The sequence below is a fragment of the Episyrphus balteatus genome, chromosome X (assembly GCF_945859705.1).
Source record: "Episyrphus balteatus chromosome X, idEpiBalt1.1, whole genome shotgun sequence".
NCBI classification, from domain to species: Eukaryota; Metazoa; Arthropoda; class Insecta; order Diptera; family Syrphidae; genus Episyrphus; species Episyrphus balteatus.
Window position 1 is genome coordinate 2,862,793 of NC_079138.1, and position 17,587 is coordinate 2,880,379.

Sequence of the window (17,587 nt, forward strand, 5' to 3'; positions counted from 1 at the left end):
TACAATCCATAATTAAATGTATACGCCGACCTTAAGATTTATGTACACATTTACAAAGTACTTTTTTATTTTCTGAGAGAGTATATTGTTTTATGTACCTATAATCTTTTTTTTTTTTTTTTTTTTTTTTCTTAATAGTTATTGATATTTTTTTTTTTTTTTTTTTTTTTGGTTGGCAACACTAAGAAAAAGTGCATTGTCTTTTCTATCACCATTTTTGTTTTGGTATTGTGCTCATCACATAGTTTTTTTTTTTTTTTTTAAATTATTTTTTTTTTTTTATTTACCTTCTTAAAAATGAACAAAAATACACTACGAACAACTGCATTTCTCAACAGCCATGTTGGGTATTGTGCTCATAACCAATGTGTTTTCTGTATTAAAATACAATAAATTTAATGGACTCATTTTGGTTGGTGAACAACATGGCTGAGGTGCTGTACTCAATTGCATTAAATGCGTATGTGGATATTTTTCTAAAAAACCAAGCTTACATTCACCATTGCAAAAATATGCATTAAATGATGTTGGTGCAACAACCCAGGTCCAATCGAATTCAACAAAATTGACAACTAATGGATAGCGACAGCAGCGTTCTTCGTTGTCACTTTCGGAACAATTCATTGATGTATTGCGTTTGGTTCGACGTTTTCTATTGTCTTTTGTTAGCATCTCAATATAAACTGTCTAAAGGGAAGAGAAATTATAAAGAAAACAAAAAAAAAAAAATATATATATATATATTTATATAAAAACGAATTAATAGGATATAAGTTTTAACAATATAAACATAATGATAAGATAGTAAATTAGAGTAATTCTTAAATATACCTAATTTTTTTTGAAAGCTTAGTGTTTAGTTGCACTTCACCTAATTGATTTTCTTTTTTTTTTTCAACTCAGAAAAGAACCCTTCTGAAAACTAGGCGCTGTAGCTTGATTCTAAAGGGCCACTATTTTATTTTTAGTTTCCTATACATTTAACAGGAATTTTCGTTTTTTTCATTCAAACTGAAATTACGGCAACTAATTTTCATTTCTTAAAAACAACTATCACATATGTAATTCGATCCTGTATTAGAACCTTCGACTCTATTACAAATTTGCTTAGACAGATCAGTTCTACCAATTTTAAGTTAAAGCTGAAATAAATAAATAAATATTGTGGTTCACTGTGGTGTATGAGTAACTTTTTTTTTCCGGAATAAAAACAGTTTGAAAATTTTCTATCGATGATCAAATATTCAACTTTTTTTGTATCATCATTTCTAATCTCTTTTCTGCCGGGTACAAAGGGGTTAAGTAAAAAAAATCGATTTTCGGATTTTTATTAGACTTTAGTCAGTTTTGTTGTCTCTTTCGTTTGGTTCTATCGCCATAGCTCTAGTGTACCTCCTTCCTTTAGAAATGATTCGGTACAAAGGGTTTAAGTCAAAAAATTTAAAAAAATTTTGGTACTAAAGCCTAGTATACGCAGATCGGGAAAAAACAAATTTTTTCTCTACAATTTTAATCTCTACAAAACATTTTTTAATCCTGCGCAAAATTTTACAGCCCTATTCTGCTATCCGTCGGGGGGAATAACTTCTAAATATTCACCAATTAGTATTCTGCTATCCATCGATCGGGGTGAATCGAAACTCGTCGGTAATATCGGTAATGTTGTTCGGTATTCCACTATTCACGTGAATGAACTCGCTCCATACATTTGCAATTCGCATAAAAATTCTGCGGATCTGAACATTTCAGTTGTTAAAATGAAAGCAAAATGCAATTTCTCATAATAAGTATGTATTTGTTAGTATGTTATGGGTTGTTTTATTTTTTTTATGCCAAAAAACAGCAAAAAAAGATTTATTTTTCTTTCAATAATTTACCTCGTCGCCATTTTTTTTTTTTTTATTTTGATGTAGACGTGAACGTCGAATAGCCATTTTTTTTATTTTGACGTTGACGTGGACGTCAAACAGGGGTGTGATAATGCAGTTCACCCACCCGATGGATAGCAGAATGGCAAGGCAGAGCTAAAGTGAATCGAATGTGTGAATCGGATCTGAGATTCACGTGAATAGCAGAATAGGGCTGTTAAAGTTGGAGAAATTACCTAGGGTAAACTGTCCAATCATTGGCACCTTAAGCGAATGTCGCACCAACTTTAGTTCGCATTTTTTTCCGTATAGCATAAAACTATTATTAATACCTTTTTTTTAATTATCAATTTGCTAAGAATATGCCAAAAAAGGCGGGAAGAGTGAATTTTTAAACAAAAAATAAAAATAGTAGCTGTAAATGGTTTTTAAACTCAAGGTGCCAATCGCAACAATGGGGCAATTTACCCTAAGTAATTTCTATCAATAGTTTTTTCTCCTTTCAAATAAATTTTTTTTGTTTTTTTTTTTGTTTTTGATGTGATTCTGAGTTGTATTTGCTTCGTCTTTAATTTTCAAGTATTTTATTAAGGAGTTCACATTAAATTTGTTTGAATTTGTTTCAATTTTGTTTTATTTTTTTTCCTTGTCACAATTTTTGCCGGCAGAATAATGCTTCGAACATTATTTGTCCGCGCAAAATTAAGTGGAGACTTTTTCTTTACAGCGGCTTCAAATATTTTTGCGCGTGAACTGCGTACTGCTTGGAATAATATTCAAGACAAAATTTGTTCCGAGAAAAAATTTGTATAAGCAAAAAAAATTTTTCCCGATCTGGGGCCCTATTTTGTAAAACGATTATCGTTGAAACTACTTCGTTCTCGTTCAAATGCGATTAGCTATTACGTTAATCGTTTGATTTCAACGATACTCGTTAATGCTTACGACTGTTATTTCCCTATCGTTTGTCTTGGTTAAAAAAAAAAAAACTTGCCAAACTTCGAAGCCAATTTTATTTCCACTGATTGCAATGAAATAACAATAAACATACTCAATTATTAAATCGAAGAAGTAAATTTTTTATTATTATTAAAGCACCACAAAACGATAAAACAAACAATTGATCTCAATCTTCATGGCCAATTGGCAATGGCAGAGATAAAGTTCTCGGAAAGATGATTTTCTTCTTTAAATTCATAAAATAAATAGTCGAAATCACAAATTATGTTCATAACTTCAATTTTATTATGTTTTTGAATAGAAAATATTATTAAATAGCACAAGAAAAGTAAAAGAAAATTTTTTTCCCATTTTTTGACAGCTTTTCATTGGCGTGAAGTTGGTACGCTTGAAAAAAAAATTGTTTTTTCATTTTTATCTGGCAATATTTTCAACCATGCATTATCGTTGTACGAAATCGCTCTCTGTCGTGACTATCGTTGTTTTGACTTTCGTTTCGTAATACGAAATAGGGCCCCTGCATACTAGGCTTAAGTGCGTAAGTTGACTTAACTCCTTTGTTTTTGCATTAATTTTTAATTTTAAAATAAAAAAAAAAAAAATGGTCCTAATGCGTTAAGTCAAGAGGAAGACATAAAACTAAAATTCATTTTTCTACAGTATAATATTAGCTCAAAAAGAATTCTCAAATTTGGTAAATAATCACATTGATATTTCCAAATTTCTTTTACAAATTAAACTTTGTTATCAAATGTAAACAAAGATTTTTCTTGACTTAACTCCTTTGTATCAAGTTTATTTTTGATGACTAAATGGCTCTAAAGTGTTAAGTCAACACATTTTTACTTGCGATATAGGTACTATAGGGCAAGTTTAGGATTCGTAAAAAAAATCGAACTCGAGATAACAATTTTACATGACATTACGATGATGGAGAATGCCAAAAAAGTGGGTCCGGCAATTTTGTCTGTCTGTCTGTCTGTCTGTCTGTCTGTCTGTCCGTCTGTCTCTATCTGGAGCTGCAGCCTAAACAAGTGAAGTGATTTTCTTCAAACTTGGTAGTTAGCAGTTTTTGGTGATTCCCTAGAGGGGAAATTGAAATTTTTTTTTTATGACCAAGACTAACGGTACCTGCCATATAACGGAAATAGAAAAGTTAATTTTTTTCAAAAACGGCTCTAACGATTTTGATTAAAATTTTTGTGTGTAATACTACACATAAGGGCCAACTTTTTAAATAAAAAAAATATTTTTTGTACCGTTATTAACGGTACCTGTCATAGAACGGTTTTTTTCGTTTCTGAATATCTCGTACAAAATTAACCCGATTTAAATGAAAATTTTTATACAAAAGTGTGGTAGTAAAGATAATATTAAAATTTTAGAAAATTTTCAAAAAACGCATTTTTGGTTTTTTTAAAAAATATTTCAAAATTTTTTTTTGAAAAATCAATTTTTTGAAAACGGATCAATGAAAAATTTTGAAATTTAGTTTTTATGTGTAAATTATTTATTTCTTCAAAATGGCATACCAACTTTTTTTTTGAAAAATGTTAAAAAAATTTTATATATAAAAATTATTTTTTTAAAAAACGGCTCCTACAATTTTCAAAATTTTTTTTCTAAAAATACCTTTTTATACGAGAAATAAAATGGCATATTTGTTTTTTTTTTTTAAGATATTTTAAAACGGAGTTTTATTAATTATAAAAACAGATTTAATTTTTTTATACTACTTATGAAATCTCTTCAAAATATCGAATTTTAAATTTCTTGAATAAAAAGCTTTAACATTATAGTTACTTTAAGCATAAGAGCAAGTACGTGCGACCCCAGTCGTGCAATTTATTTTTTTAAAGAACGTTCATTTTCTGGTCAACAGCATATGGAATTTAAAAAAGATCTTATAAATGATGTTTCTGCATCATTACTTTTTCTAAATAATAATATTCAGATTTAGGCTAGGCGCACACATGCGATTTTAGTCGCGCGATTATTCAGTCGCAAAAATGGATCACAAGGATTTCAATGGCTGTGAACACACATGCTTCCCGCGATTAAAAATTTGAAAATTGTGTCTACAGTCATTGAAATTGTTGTCATCTAATTTGCGACTGAATAATCGCGCGATCAAAATCGCATGTGTGCGCCTAGCCTTACAAACAAAAATTGAAACTTTAATTTCATTTTTTCTCAAAACTACATATAATAATTTATTTTTATTAAGTGGAAACCCACAATCCTACTATCAAGTGATTTATAGAGATGAGCCATCTAATGTGATCAAACATGCTATTCGCTTGACACCCACCCTTACCTTCTTAACGTCTTCTTAATAACATATTTGATGGCTTAAACAAAACCGTCGATATAACTTAAATAGTATAAATGTGAATAATAAAAAGTAAATAGTTAAAAAAAAAAAGAAACACTCACGAATGCCTTATTGTTGGGCAAATCACCCGTTATTATAAATGGTTTCATCCAACTTTCAGCAGCTTTTATCACAATTCCTTGATTTGTCGTCGTATTTCTAACCCATCCTTGAACTAATTGCGTTACATCAATCGATATCCATTGTCCAGGCCCATTTGGAATTTTATGCTGTGATTCAGTCACATTGACAGTGTGTGTGGCTATTGTGCTATTTGAACGACGTATAACTCGGTGTATAGTTATGACAATTTCACGATGATCATCGTTTATATGGTTTTTGACATCATACAAATTTGGTGCATTTTCACGTATCCAATCGCGACCACGTATATAAACATGCAATAGGGCTTGTGATATTGTTGAATGTTCGTTGCCTTTAAATTTAAAATTGAGTATTTCAGCTTTGCGATTATGTCTCATACGGGGCACTATGAAAAACCAAAGAAAAAAAAAAAAAAACAATAAATAAAATCTTAAAAACCAAATTGCAGAAACAAATGTCACACTAGTACATTTTGTAGTTTCCTGTGATATTTTTTATTTTTTTTTTTATGTAGAATAAAAAAATTCATTGGCTCTTTTTCGGTTGTCATTTATCAATGCGATATGTGACAAAAATCAACAATTTCAATGAATTGGTATTACTGTTGTCAATTTATCAATATATGTATATTTTTATAAACCTTGTAAATTAATAACTATTGTGAATAGTACCATAATAAGACTTGGTATTATGGTTGTCAAAAAATTGTTATTTTCTTTTAATTACAAATTACTAATTAATAAGTATTTTTATGAGGACAATTATTATTGACTGATTTCACTTTAAATTGAAACTTTTTGGTTAAAATATATAAATGAATCCAGATGTTTTGATGTGGGGCTAAAATGCATTTGAAATTAAAAGAAAAAAAATATTTATTGAAAATAAAAAAAAATTGCATTAAAATTAAAATATTTATTGCAACTGAAAAAAAAAATTGCATTAAAAAAATTTTTTATAATTAAAATTTAAAAAAAAATGTTATTTTAACTAAAAAATATTTGCATTGAAAATAAACTTTTTATAGCAAGTAAAAATATTTTGCATTAGAAAAAATTTTTATTCCAAATAAAATACCTATGTATTTTCAGCACTAAAAAAAAAATTTCAATGCAAAATGTGTGCATTTTTTTAATATTCGTTGTATTTAATTTAGATAAAAGACAGTGGTATTGTTTATTTATTTTTTAAGTATTTTTTTGTTGCATTTTATATTACCTAACAACAGAATAATATTCGATGTATTTTGATTGAATAGATTTTGCACTTATTTTCTTAAATTTGGCAATCTCATTTGTTTCTTTCAATATCAATTGTCTCTTTCACGTATTATTTTAACCACCCATCATCCATTTTACGCCACCCAAAGCAGCACAGTGGTGCATTTCATGCGTTTTTCAGTGATAATAATCTATGAAGCTCTAACCAAAGGCTTCATTGTGCAGTGCCCTCACGCCGCCGGCCCACAGTGGGGCAGAATAGGTCGATTTGTGATATTAATTACTTCTACTAATAAATAAGACATTTTTTGTCACTTTATTTGGTTTTGTAACTAAATTCATCCATTAAAATTTTTATTTTTCTCCAGGAAATTAAGTAAGGGGACAAAATATTAATACATTTGAAAAAAAACCTATAATTTTGAATTATGTTTTTTTTGTTTAAAAAGTGAACTTTATTTTAAGAAATAGTTCTTCAGTTTAACCTAAGAAAATAATTTTATGGGAAGGGGGCTGTATCACCCCTCGTTACAATTTTCTGAAAATTTGACCTTAAATAAAAAAAAAAAAAATACATACAATCAAGAAAAAGACATAGCATACTGTGCAATAGCTTTTTTGAAAGCTTATTTTTCATTATTTGTGTTCATTTTCAATGCTTTTTGATTTAAGTAGTTTTCGCGAATACTTTTTGTGAAATATAATTTCAAAGTCAAAACTTTGTCCAAGTTATTTTTTTTTTTTTTTCAAATTCGCTTTGTAAGGTGGGACTTTTTTTAAAAAACCTTATAGCCGCATCAATTTTAATTGGAAAAAAATTAATAATAAATTTAATTAAAAAATATTTTAATAAAAAAAAAGTAAAATAACAAATCACCCTGTTTCACAAAATTTCTTATAATAAAATAAAAAAAACAACTTTTAAAAAGAAAAAAACATTGTTTATAATTAATCAGTGCATTATTGTCAAAAAATAATGATTTTGTAATATATTTTAATAAAAACAAAAAAGCACTTTCTTTAAAACAACCGTTTTTTGAAGTTTAAAATTTCATTAAAAATATTTTAGGCAAATATTTAGCAAAAGTGTTTATATGGGCTTATAGAGAAATTGCTTATCATACTTTCTCCATTTTTAAACTTGCCAAATATTTGCCTAAACAGAAGATTTTGAGAAAAAAACTTTAAGATGCGTTTCAAAAAATTCATTATTTTCTCATTCAATTTTTAAATATAAGAAATTTTTTTTTAATTTTTTTTTTGCAAAAGAATAGTAATTTACATACATTTTTCTATGCGAGAAATTTGTATTTTATTTTTTTCTCAAATAATATTGAGTTTGAACAAAAAAAAAACAAAAGAACACCTTTTTTATTACTTATTAAAAACTGAATTTTTGCTCTAAAACTCTCAAATCAAAGACTTTGAACAAAATAAAAATATGCTCATTTTATCAATTTTACTGTTAAGTTTAGAACTCGTGATCTTTTTTTCGCATAGCTTTAGTTTAAAAAAATAACCTTTATATCACCACACTATATGGGGCTGCCCCACTGTGGCCATCCGCAGAGCGCCGCTTTAACTAATTAGTTTCTGAGAAAAGTTTTGTTTTGTGTTTCTGTGGTAATTATGCAAGTGCAAAATTTAAAAGTAAATATCAATTGATTGACAAACGATAGAAATTATCAACTGCAATTACACTGGTCGGCAACGAAAATGGAGCTTGAACCAAACCATACTTTTCTAATAAAGGACTTTTCTAATAAAGGACTTTTGTGTGCTGATTCCAAATCTGACGTCAAAATTTTACTGGCACGTCAAGTTTTCAAAATATTTAAATATTAATAGGTCAAAAACGAGTTTTTGTGGTACTTTTGACGTTGAATTTCATCACCGTTAAATTTTTTTTTCGCAAAACTACATATGCAATATTCAAAAGCCATATTTAATCATCTTAAATACGTTTATTTTTATTTTAAAAATTATTTTTTTCTAAAAGATATTTGGTATAGAAAGGTATGATATCTCAAAAGCTTGGTGGTTAAGGTAACTTATAGTTTTTGAAGCAGATTTGAAGTAAATTACAGTTTTCGACTCCTGATTCGGTTGAAAAAATAGCAAAATATTACGGAAAAATAATATTTTTGGTCAAATGTCAAAAAACATTTCATTAAAAATTAGTTTTTGGGACTTTATACCTTAAATTGTGAAGAGCAGAGCTCAAAAACTAGACGTGATGAAAAAAATCTGTAAACTGTTTTGAGTTCAGCACACTCAAGTTTATTAAAATCACCTTACAGAGTTCTTGCTCTCGACTTTTTTTGTTTTTTTTTTTGCCGACCAGTGTTATCAATGCGGTGAAACAAAAAATATGGTGAAACAAGAAAGTGTTTAACTTAAATTTAATCGTTTTGCAACGTTTGTAAATAAATATGTTTATTTTACATTTCAGTAATTATTATATTTTAAACAAAAAAATGTGTTAATTTAAATTGAAATCAGTCAATATTCCTCATAAAAATATAAAAATAAATAATAGAAAATTTGATAAACACCAATAATTATTTTGACAACCAGTTAGACCCTTTTTTGATTATGATTTTTGCAAAAAAAAACTAACTTTTTTAGTTAGTTTGTAGTACAATCCGTAAACAAAGCAGTGCACATAGGGGTATTTAGTCAATTTAGGCGGACAAAACACGAAATTTTAAAATGATCCAAATGTAAAAAATCAATATCCTACTAAAAATAGAAAACTTGCTTAGCATTTTCTTATAGTTTTAAAATTGATTATCACTTCAGGTGACTAACAGCAGCGGTCTAGAGTTCAAAGTTTTCAGCTCAAAGATAAAATTAATTTTTTTTTTTTGTAATTTAGCGACTGTGTTTAAGTAAGTACTTTTTTTTAAGTGGATGTAGAAAAAAGTTTTTATGAAATATTGATAAGGAGATACGAAACTGTCTACTAGATGTTGAATCTAAATGTTGTATTACTTTATAAATAAAAAAGTGATATGTTGAATCTTTATATAAATTAATCGTAAAAAAAGTAAATTTCTGTGTTGGTAAGGAGATAAGTTATACAATTTCACATTATTGCGTGATAAAATTTAATGTTTTCTAAAGGTTAAACTCTTATCTAATTGAATCTGTAAAAAATAAGTGCAACTAAGTGCAACTTCGACACATTTGCCCTTCTTAAAGGTTTTAGGTTTTGAAAAATGGTTACCTTGTATTCAGCATCAATATTTTAAGTTTTTTTTTGAAGATTCAACTTTTTGAACTTACAGAACCTGAATCCTTATGAATTTTCCTAAATTTTAAGACCTTTATCTTGGCGATACCATTAATAGAACTCAATTTATAAGCGTTTTAACAAACCATTGGGATCCATTCTTGACACTTTTTTGTTTGATCAAAAAGTGGTTTAGGAAGAAAAATGTTTTCATTGAAATCAACACTTAAAACACTTTGATGAAGATGAAGATAAATCGGAAAAATAATTTTGTCCGCGTAAAATTGGCAAATACCCCTATGTGCAGTGGTTAGTTCAATGTTTTAGTTATTTGGAAATTAAATATTTGGCCGCACCTTTTAGCGAATTTTTATCACTTAGAAAATTATAATAAATAATAATTATTTTTTTTTCCATTATTATTTTTGTTGGGCATAAAAAAGGTATTTTTTTTTTAGTTTTTGTCCAAAAAAATTTGAAGTAAAAAAAAATTTTTTAAGAAAAAAACCATTGTTGAAATACCCTTTTTGTGCAACGGTAATACCGATTTATTAAAATTGTTGTAAAATATTCATAATAAAATTAATGTTTTATACTTATACTTACTTGTTGGAAAAACATAAACGCTATTGATCACAGAAAAAAATTCATCTTCCAAGTCATTTTTATGCATTTCTTCATCATTATCATCATCATTATCATCTTTGAATTCTTCATCATTATGATCATGTCCGCCAACATTTTGATCATAATCATTTGTGAATATATTGGGATCATCGCCTTGCATATTGTCGTTCCTTTTAGTTCCATCATTGCTATTACCATTAAGAAATATATTTGACTCTGGTAACGATAAAGTTGAGTAAATATCATCACTTTTTGTTGCTGAAGATGATTGCGAATTTTCTGATGATGATGACGATGATGACGATGAAGATGAAGAAGAGGATGAAGTTGTTTTTTTATTATTTTCATTAAAACTGTGATTCTTATAAAAATTTTCAATTATAGTTCGTGGAACCTGCGGTGCTGTGATATTGGGCAAAGTTTGCATTTCAAGTCGAAGCAAAATGTGTCTCTTTATCGATTCCAAATTATCAGCCTTCACTTGTTCACGCATTTGACATGAATGACATCCACTGTTGATATAACTTAAACTAGGATCACGGCGAATTTTCGCCTCATGGCTTATATAACTTGTGATACTGCTGCCACCTGTTGGACGATTTGATATTGTACCTACTTTTGATGCTGCTGATTGTGGCGAAACTGACTGTGATTCAGTGTTCAGTGCAGTTGCCGATGATGAGGCTGCTGTAGTTGATGAAGATTCTGCATTTGATGATGCAACAGATGGCGCTGACTGTGCCGATGCAGATATAAATGCAGCTAAAGTCTGATTTGAAGGACTAGTACAATGTGTTAATGGTGCTGCAATAAGTAGTTGCAAGAGTATAAGTATAGGAAGAACAAATTGAGTTTTACGTCTCATGCGTTTTAGGGTATCGCTCAAGTGTCGAATAAGCTCTTTAACAATCATAATCAATATCATAAGCATGTAACTACAACTTAGTTTAGGATGTGTTTGCTGTTGATATTTAAGAATCGAAGATGATGGTGACTGCGGCTGCTGTTGCTTTTTTCGAGCTGAAGCTATGGTCGTCAGTCCGTTTAATTTACTATTAGAATTACTATTCGAATAATCCGAATTGAAATTATCACAAAATGCTGAATTAAATTGTGTTGGTGATTTTGTTCGATTTCGTGATCTCCAGTTGAAATTTTCATCGAGTTTTGTATTAGGAAATTTGATTGGTGTTGTTGGTTTTGGCCTTGGTGGAACTGGAACTGAAGGCCTACAACTAGTTAGAGGCATAGATTCTAATTTATGTGATAATAATGATTCAGCTAATGATGAATCAGAAAAAAATGACACTTTTTGGACGTGTGGTTGTGATGGATTAAAAATATATGAATTTGTTGTTGTTGTTGTTGTTGTTCGAACACCCAATGGTGGCGCAAGTGCCGTCCAATGCCACACGCTTGCTAAAATTGATGTACACGTTTCTGATGACGATGATGAAGATAGCAACGACGAAGAAGAAGAAGAAGACAACGATGACGTCAACAAACTTGTCTCACGAAAATGACAACTGTTGCTATCTTTGCGGTCACGGTCGCTGTCCGTTTTCTGGGCTCTATTACTATTTGCCCCATCAGCGTGCTTGTCAGGTGCAGATATTTTTTTAATTTTGCAATTACATCGTCTCTTACTGTACTTAACGAAACGATGATGATGTTCGGAAAGCTGTTCTTGTTCAAGATGCGTAGACCCATGTTTAACCTGTTCTAGTAGAACGATTTCCTCTTTGACATGACGATATCCAAGAATATGTTGATAGTATTCCTTCAAGTCTCTTCTTCGAATGGTTTTAAAATGTTTACACTTGTACTTGATATCAATGAACTGAAAACAGTCCGTACTACCACCAGATGTGAGGGCCATGTTGTTGTTGTTGTTGTTGTTTCCCCTATTTGGTTATTATTTTTTTTGTTTCTTTTCTGTTTTGTTTTTGTTTTATGTTATTTTACTTATTTTCAAGCACAGAATTTATTTTTTAAAGTGGTAAAGATAGTTTATTATGAAAGCTTTGAACCTGAATGATGTGATCCATCACGATTTTTTCTGAAAATACATTTTTGGAATTTTGAAAAAAATTATAAAAATTTCATGTGAGTAAATTTTTATTAAAAAAAAAGAGTTTAAAAAAAATAATTGAAACGATCACCTTCCAGTTTTAATCAAAATGCAAAAACCCCCAAAAAAGGCAAAAAATTGCAAAAAAAAACAGCAGTCCACAGCTCAAAATTGGAGGGTGATCGGGCCAAACATTATTTTTTTCCCTTGCAACATAAGTGACTTAAAGCTCTGAGATCTTAAACCTTCACATGTGGAATTTTCACAATCTAAATTGTCAATAATAGTCAATAAAGTCAGTGATTATTATTATTAACAGGGGACACCGTGGTGTATGCGTAACTTTTAGTTTATATTTAACGAATAGTAAATTTTTACCCCAATTGGTAGCATTTAAGAGCCAAGATTAAAAAATAATTTAATTTTTTATTTTTTAATAATTATGTGCTGACCTCGAATCCGAAGTCAGAAAAATTCTATTATATCACGTTTTTGAAATAATCCCGTTTTACCAGTTTTCGCGGTTATTTCTTAGCGTTTGGTTATTTATTTTAAATAAATTTGTAAAGATTTCTAAATTTGTTCGTTCTAAATCCGTTTCAATCTTTTAAATATCTCGTTTCTTCTTCGAGAAATCTTAAGTTCAAATCAACGTGTTGGTTGCTTTTAATAGCAAATCACGAAAAGTTCTTTGCCAATCGCTCTCAAATTTTCACACTGTCGGTGTTTAACTTTTTTTTTCGAATTAAATCCAATGAAGATGGAAAAACCGTCCTGAATACAAAGCACGTCAGTTGTAAATCGCTTTCTACAAAAGAATAGATTATATAGAAACTTTTGCACCTGTTGCAAAACATATACGAAATGTTTTAAAGTTACAACAAAGTAGTCCATTGAAATGTTACAAAAATTTGACCGAACCTTGCATTTTGGGTAGGACAAGATTTTTTGTTTTGATCTGTAGGGGAGGTTAATATGAGTATACAATCCAGTTTTCGGGGTTGAAAGCCCCCCCCCCCCCGCATTTGGCCACCATCTTGGAAAAAGGGGTAAAATTGCAAATAAGAAAGTTATGCTTGAAAATAGATGTACATTCTCAAGAAAAAATTCTTTGAAGGGCCGTAGCTTTTTTTCTACAATTTTTATTGAAAAAATACTCATGACAGTTTTTAAAGATCATTTAATTTCCAACAATTTGCTCATTTTGCAGATTTCGTTTATATAAAGCTGTTGCAATGGTAGCTTAATCAAAATTGTAGAGAAATAAATTATCTATAAAATCGCTTTAGACATTTTTTTTTGTGGGACTTACAAAAAACAGTTTACACCCCTTTTTCCAAGATGGCAGCCAAATGGGGGGGGGGGGGGGGGCTTTCAACCCCGAAAACTGGATTGTATACTCACATTAACCTCCCCTACAGATCAAAACAAAAAAATCTTGTCCTACCCAAAATGCAAGGTTAATGTAACATTTCAATGGACTTAAAAGATAAAACGGCAAATTTAAAAGATTGTTAACAGATATTCAAGGGCTTGGGAGGCTGAAAGCCGGGTAATATACAGATAGAATTATTTCAATTTGAACTAAGAAAACTATTTTCTTTCACGACTTACTAAGTTATAATAAATTATCTTCGTTTTTCAAAGCGAGTTGTAAGGTCTTTCTCTTAAAACGAAAGCTTCAATCGATTTTGTTTCCTGTGCAATTTACGAGTTTTCAAATTATAAGTCCAATGTCCAATATTCAGACCGTAATCGCTGAGGAATTATTGTAACATGTGTTTTCAGGTGCAAGACTATCATAATTTTTCAGAAACAGCAGTTTAACTAAAAATTAAAATCCATGTTTTATATTTGTTTTTATGTATCGAATAGTATTTTTTATTTAATGGCATACAATATTTTTAAATTATTTATAAAAAAATGATTTTCCATTTTTTTTTTCTAAAAGTTCTTTATTATGCAAGAAATTAAATGGTCTGCTCCGTTTTGAGGTCAAAACCTTTTAAAGAGATGTTTATGTAAATTTAAATCAAATATTATATTATTTTTTTGTTTCTTGAAAATATGTATTAGTTAGTTGAAAATTTTGATTAAAACTAATTGCAGTTTTATTGCAATTGCTTGAGCCGTTTACGAGAACATTCAAGAAACTAGAATATTTTGAATGAGAGGTTCTACGTTCTAAAATAGAAAAATGATTTTTACCAAATTTGAAGGATTTACAAAATCAACTTTTTCGGGCTTCTCCATGATTGTAATGTTGGTCACGGTTAAGATCTCGAACATTTTTCTTCGGCATGAAACAAATACTTGTAAGTAAGAAACTGGTTTAAGTCATGTTGTCCGTGCTAGAGTGTCGTCGAGTGCGTCGGCTGGTTTGTGAGTTTTTGCGCTCATCTTTTTAATACGGATAATTTTTTTTAGGGAATTTTAAGGACACTCATACACAAAATACAATTAATAAATAATTTTTTTTTATCAAAAAAACAAAACCGACTTCCATGGATCAAAACTGGGGTTTATGGTTTTTCTAATAGTTCCTATGGCTATAACTGTACGAAATTGAAATGGGACCACATTGCAGCCACCAGCTTTCTAATACAAAAAGAATTATCAAAATTGGTTCACTCAGTCCAAAGTTATGAGGTAACAAACATAAAAAAAAAAAAATACAGAATACCTCCTCCTTTTTGGAAGTCGGTAAAAAGAGATAAATTCACTTAAATTGGCTTGGTACTTAAATTTGTACACAAATTTTTCGTCAAATAAAACCGATCTAAATGATAATTTGTGTACATTTATACATATAGTATATATCTTGGGAGAATTTTATCAGCAGGGCCAAAATACTTTTTGATGCCTAATTAGGACAAGGAAATTTAAAAAAAAAAGTTTGAAATTTTTTATCAACATGTTTTGATTTTTTTTCTAATTGATATAGAATTGTTATATGTATTTTTATCTCTAATATATTCATATTTGCAGCTATTTTTTGAATAATATTTCTACATTTACGACAGTTTATATTCAAAACAATCGAAATATTAAACAATTGCGTTACTCTACTACAATTTTACGTTTTATTTATAAAATTATTTAATTAAGCTCCCTCATATGGAAATTTTAAACTATAGTTGCAACATAAGTCTGCCATCAAGTTCATAAATCACAGAAACCAATTTTCATAAGACTTAAAAGTATGCATGCGTATATGTATAGCTTTTGTATTCATTAAATTCTGCAAACATCTCCTCTATAATTTGATTAATTTATTTATTAATTAATTTATATGAAATATTTTGAATTTAATATAACTTAAAAATCAATCGAAAATAATTTCCTTACTAATTTATTTTTTATGGTAACGCAGTGGAACAGTAACGCATTTGTAAATATCTAATTATATCGTAAATATGAATGTAATTGAAAAACAAACTGCAAAAATATCGTCACTGTCAAAATTGTGACCATACAAAAATTTTAACCAATGTGGTAACTCAGAAACTGCATTAACTTTAAGTTTGTTTTCACATGGTAACGCAGGGTAGCTAAGAATTTGTTCTGTGAAATATGTGTTAGTTGAGATTGGAATAATGTTAAAATGCTCTGCTCTGCGACAGCAATATTTTGCATGTAAAATAACTGCATTACCAAGATAGTCCACAATGTTACCGTGATTTGTGAACAATTGAATCAAAATTTTGGGTTCTATTCTATTTATTTAAAATAATAAATAGTGTTTTATTTATATTTCAATATAAATTCTACATGTTAAGGTGAAATTCAATTAAAAGGCCAATTTTTAGGTATCAAATAGTTTATTTGGCCTAGTTAATACATCTAATACAGTAGGAACAACGCTTTTAACTGCATTTGAAAAAATATCGGCTGGCTATAATTGTTTACATATAAACACAAACCACTTAGACCATAACTGTGATGGGCAAAATCAATATATTAACTTTTTGGCACAAACTTTCAACTATATTTCTGACTTTTATAGTCTACCTTCAGGAGGAAAAAAATTAAAAATAACATTTATGGTACAAAAACAAAGTTAAGTTGCAACCATCAGCTGTCAAATTTACTTAAGTGACCAGCTCTCTGTCAAGATCGCTCTTTTAATTTGAAATACCACGATCTTTAACTAAATAGTTTAGCTTTTGAAAATGCACCTTACTTAGAATTATAAATAGATGTTTATGTTTCCATCTAAAATTTCGTCGTAAAGAAGAACTTTCATTCTGAAATATATTTTTATTTATTTATTAAAAACAAAAAATTAATTAAATATATATAAAAATTAATATCAAAAGTAATAAATAAATGGTGCATCAGTTAAAATATTTCAAAAATTATTGTTTTTTTTTTTTTTTTTAAATACGTCATAGAAATTGGGCACAAAAACACTATTGATTAAAATTTTGAATCATCGAATCGATATCAATTTTCAAAGATTTTAGAATTCAGTTGAATATTTTTTTTTTCCATTAAAGGAGAGAAATGTTGACTATATTTAAAAAAAAAAGGAAGTTAAAGTTTATTTTTATAAAATAACAAAAAAAAATAATAATAAACTAATTCAAAATCCTTTTTTTTATTCAAGTGTAACGAACTTTTTTGGAACTTTCATAATTCGTAGAGAATTCAATTGAAAACAACCAAAAAAAAAAGAAAAAAAATTGAGTTCAAGATAAAAATTATATTTGACCAATATATCCACACAATTTTATCATACACATATTCACATACAAAAGAAGAAATTTAAAATACAAACAAATACAAAAACAAATACAAAAAAAAAAAATACTCCCAGACTCACCACTTACGATCCTTTCTTTCATTGACCGACCTTGTTCTTTAAAACGAAGAAGAACAAGAAAAAAAACCATCCACAAATTTGTGCACTATCAAAAATAAATGTATATAATATACTTTTTTTTAACAATTAAATTTGGACCAAAAAAAAGTATATCATCCTGTTTTTTTTTTTAATTTCAAAAACATAAAAAAATACTAAATTCAAAGTTTGCTATATTGAAAGAAATCAGAAACCATTAAAACAAAACAATCAATTTAAAATTAAAATAATGCAAAAACAAAAAAAAAAAAAAAAAACTAAAG

General features: G+C 28.6%; 1 protein-coding gene across 2 annotated transcripts; it reads right to left on the minus strand.

Moving 5' to 3' along the window:
- Window positions 1–240: 240 nt before the first annotated feature.
- On the minus strand, window positions 241–17,450 carry LOC129920576 (putative uncharacterized protein DDB_G0277255). 2 transcript variants are annotated; one of them, XM_056001931.1, is made up of 4 exons: window positions 17,286–17,450; window positions 10,369–12,448; window positions 5,265–5,692; window positions 241–687 (listed from the first exon to the last, which is right to left on the minus strand). In XM_056001931.1, exons 2-4 carry the CDS (start codon window positions 12,266–12,268, stop codon window positions 313–315), a joined length of 2,703 nt encoding a protein of 900 aa, XP_055857906.1. In that variant the 5' UTR covers window positions 12,269–12,448; window positions 17,286–17,450; the 3' UTR covers window positions 241–312. The 2 variants fall into 2 exon arrangements, with proteins under 2 accessions (XP_055857906.1, XP_055857907.1); XM_056001932.1 differs by having other exon boundaries at window positions 532–683.
- Between the last annotated feature and the right edge of the window lie 137 nt (window positions 17,451–17,587).

Coding starts and splice junctions, on each gene's coding strand:
- LOC129920576 (XM_056001931.1), bottom strand. CDS start 12,268: ATGGCCCTCACATCTGGTGGTAGTACGGACTGTTTTCAGTTCATTGAT. Junction 5,693..10,368: donor CGTTTATGTTTTTCCAACAA/GTAAGTATAAGT, acceptor GGTTTTTCATAG/TGCCCCGTATGAGACATAAT. Junction 688..5,264: donor TGCCCAACAATAAGGCATTC/GTGAGTGTTTCT, acceptor TCTTCCCTTTAG/ACAGTTTATATTGAGATGCT.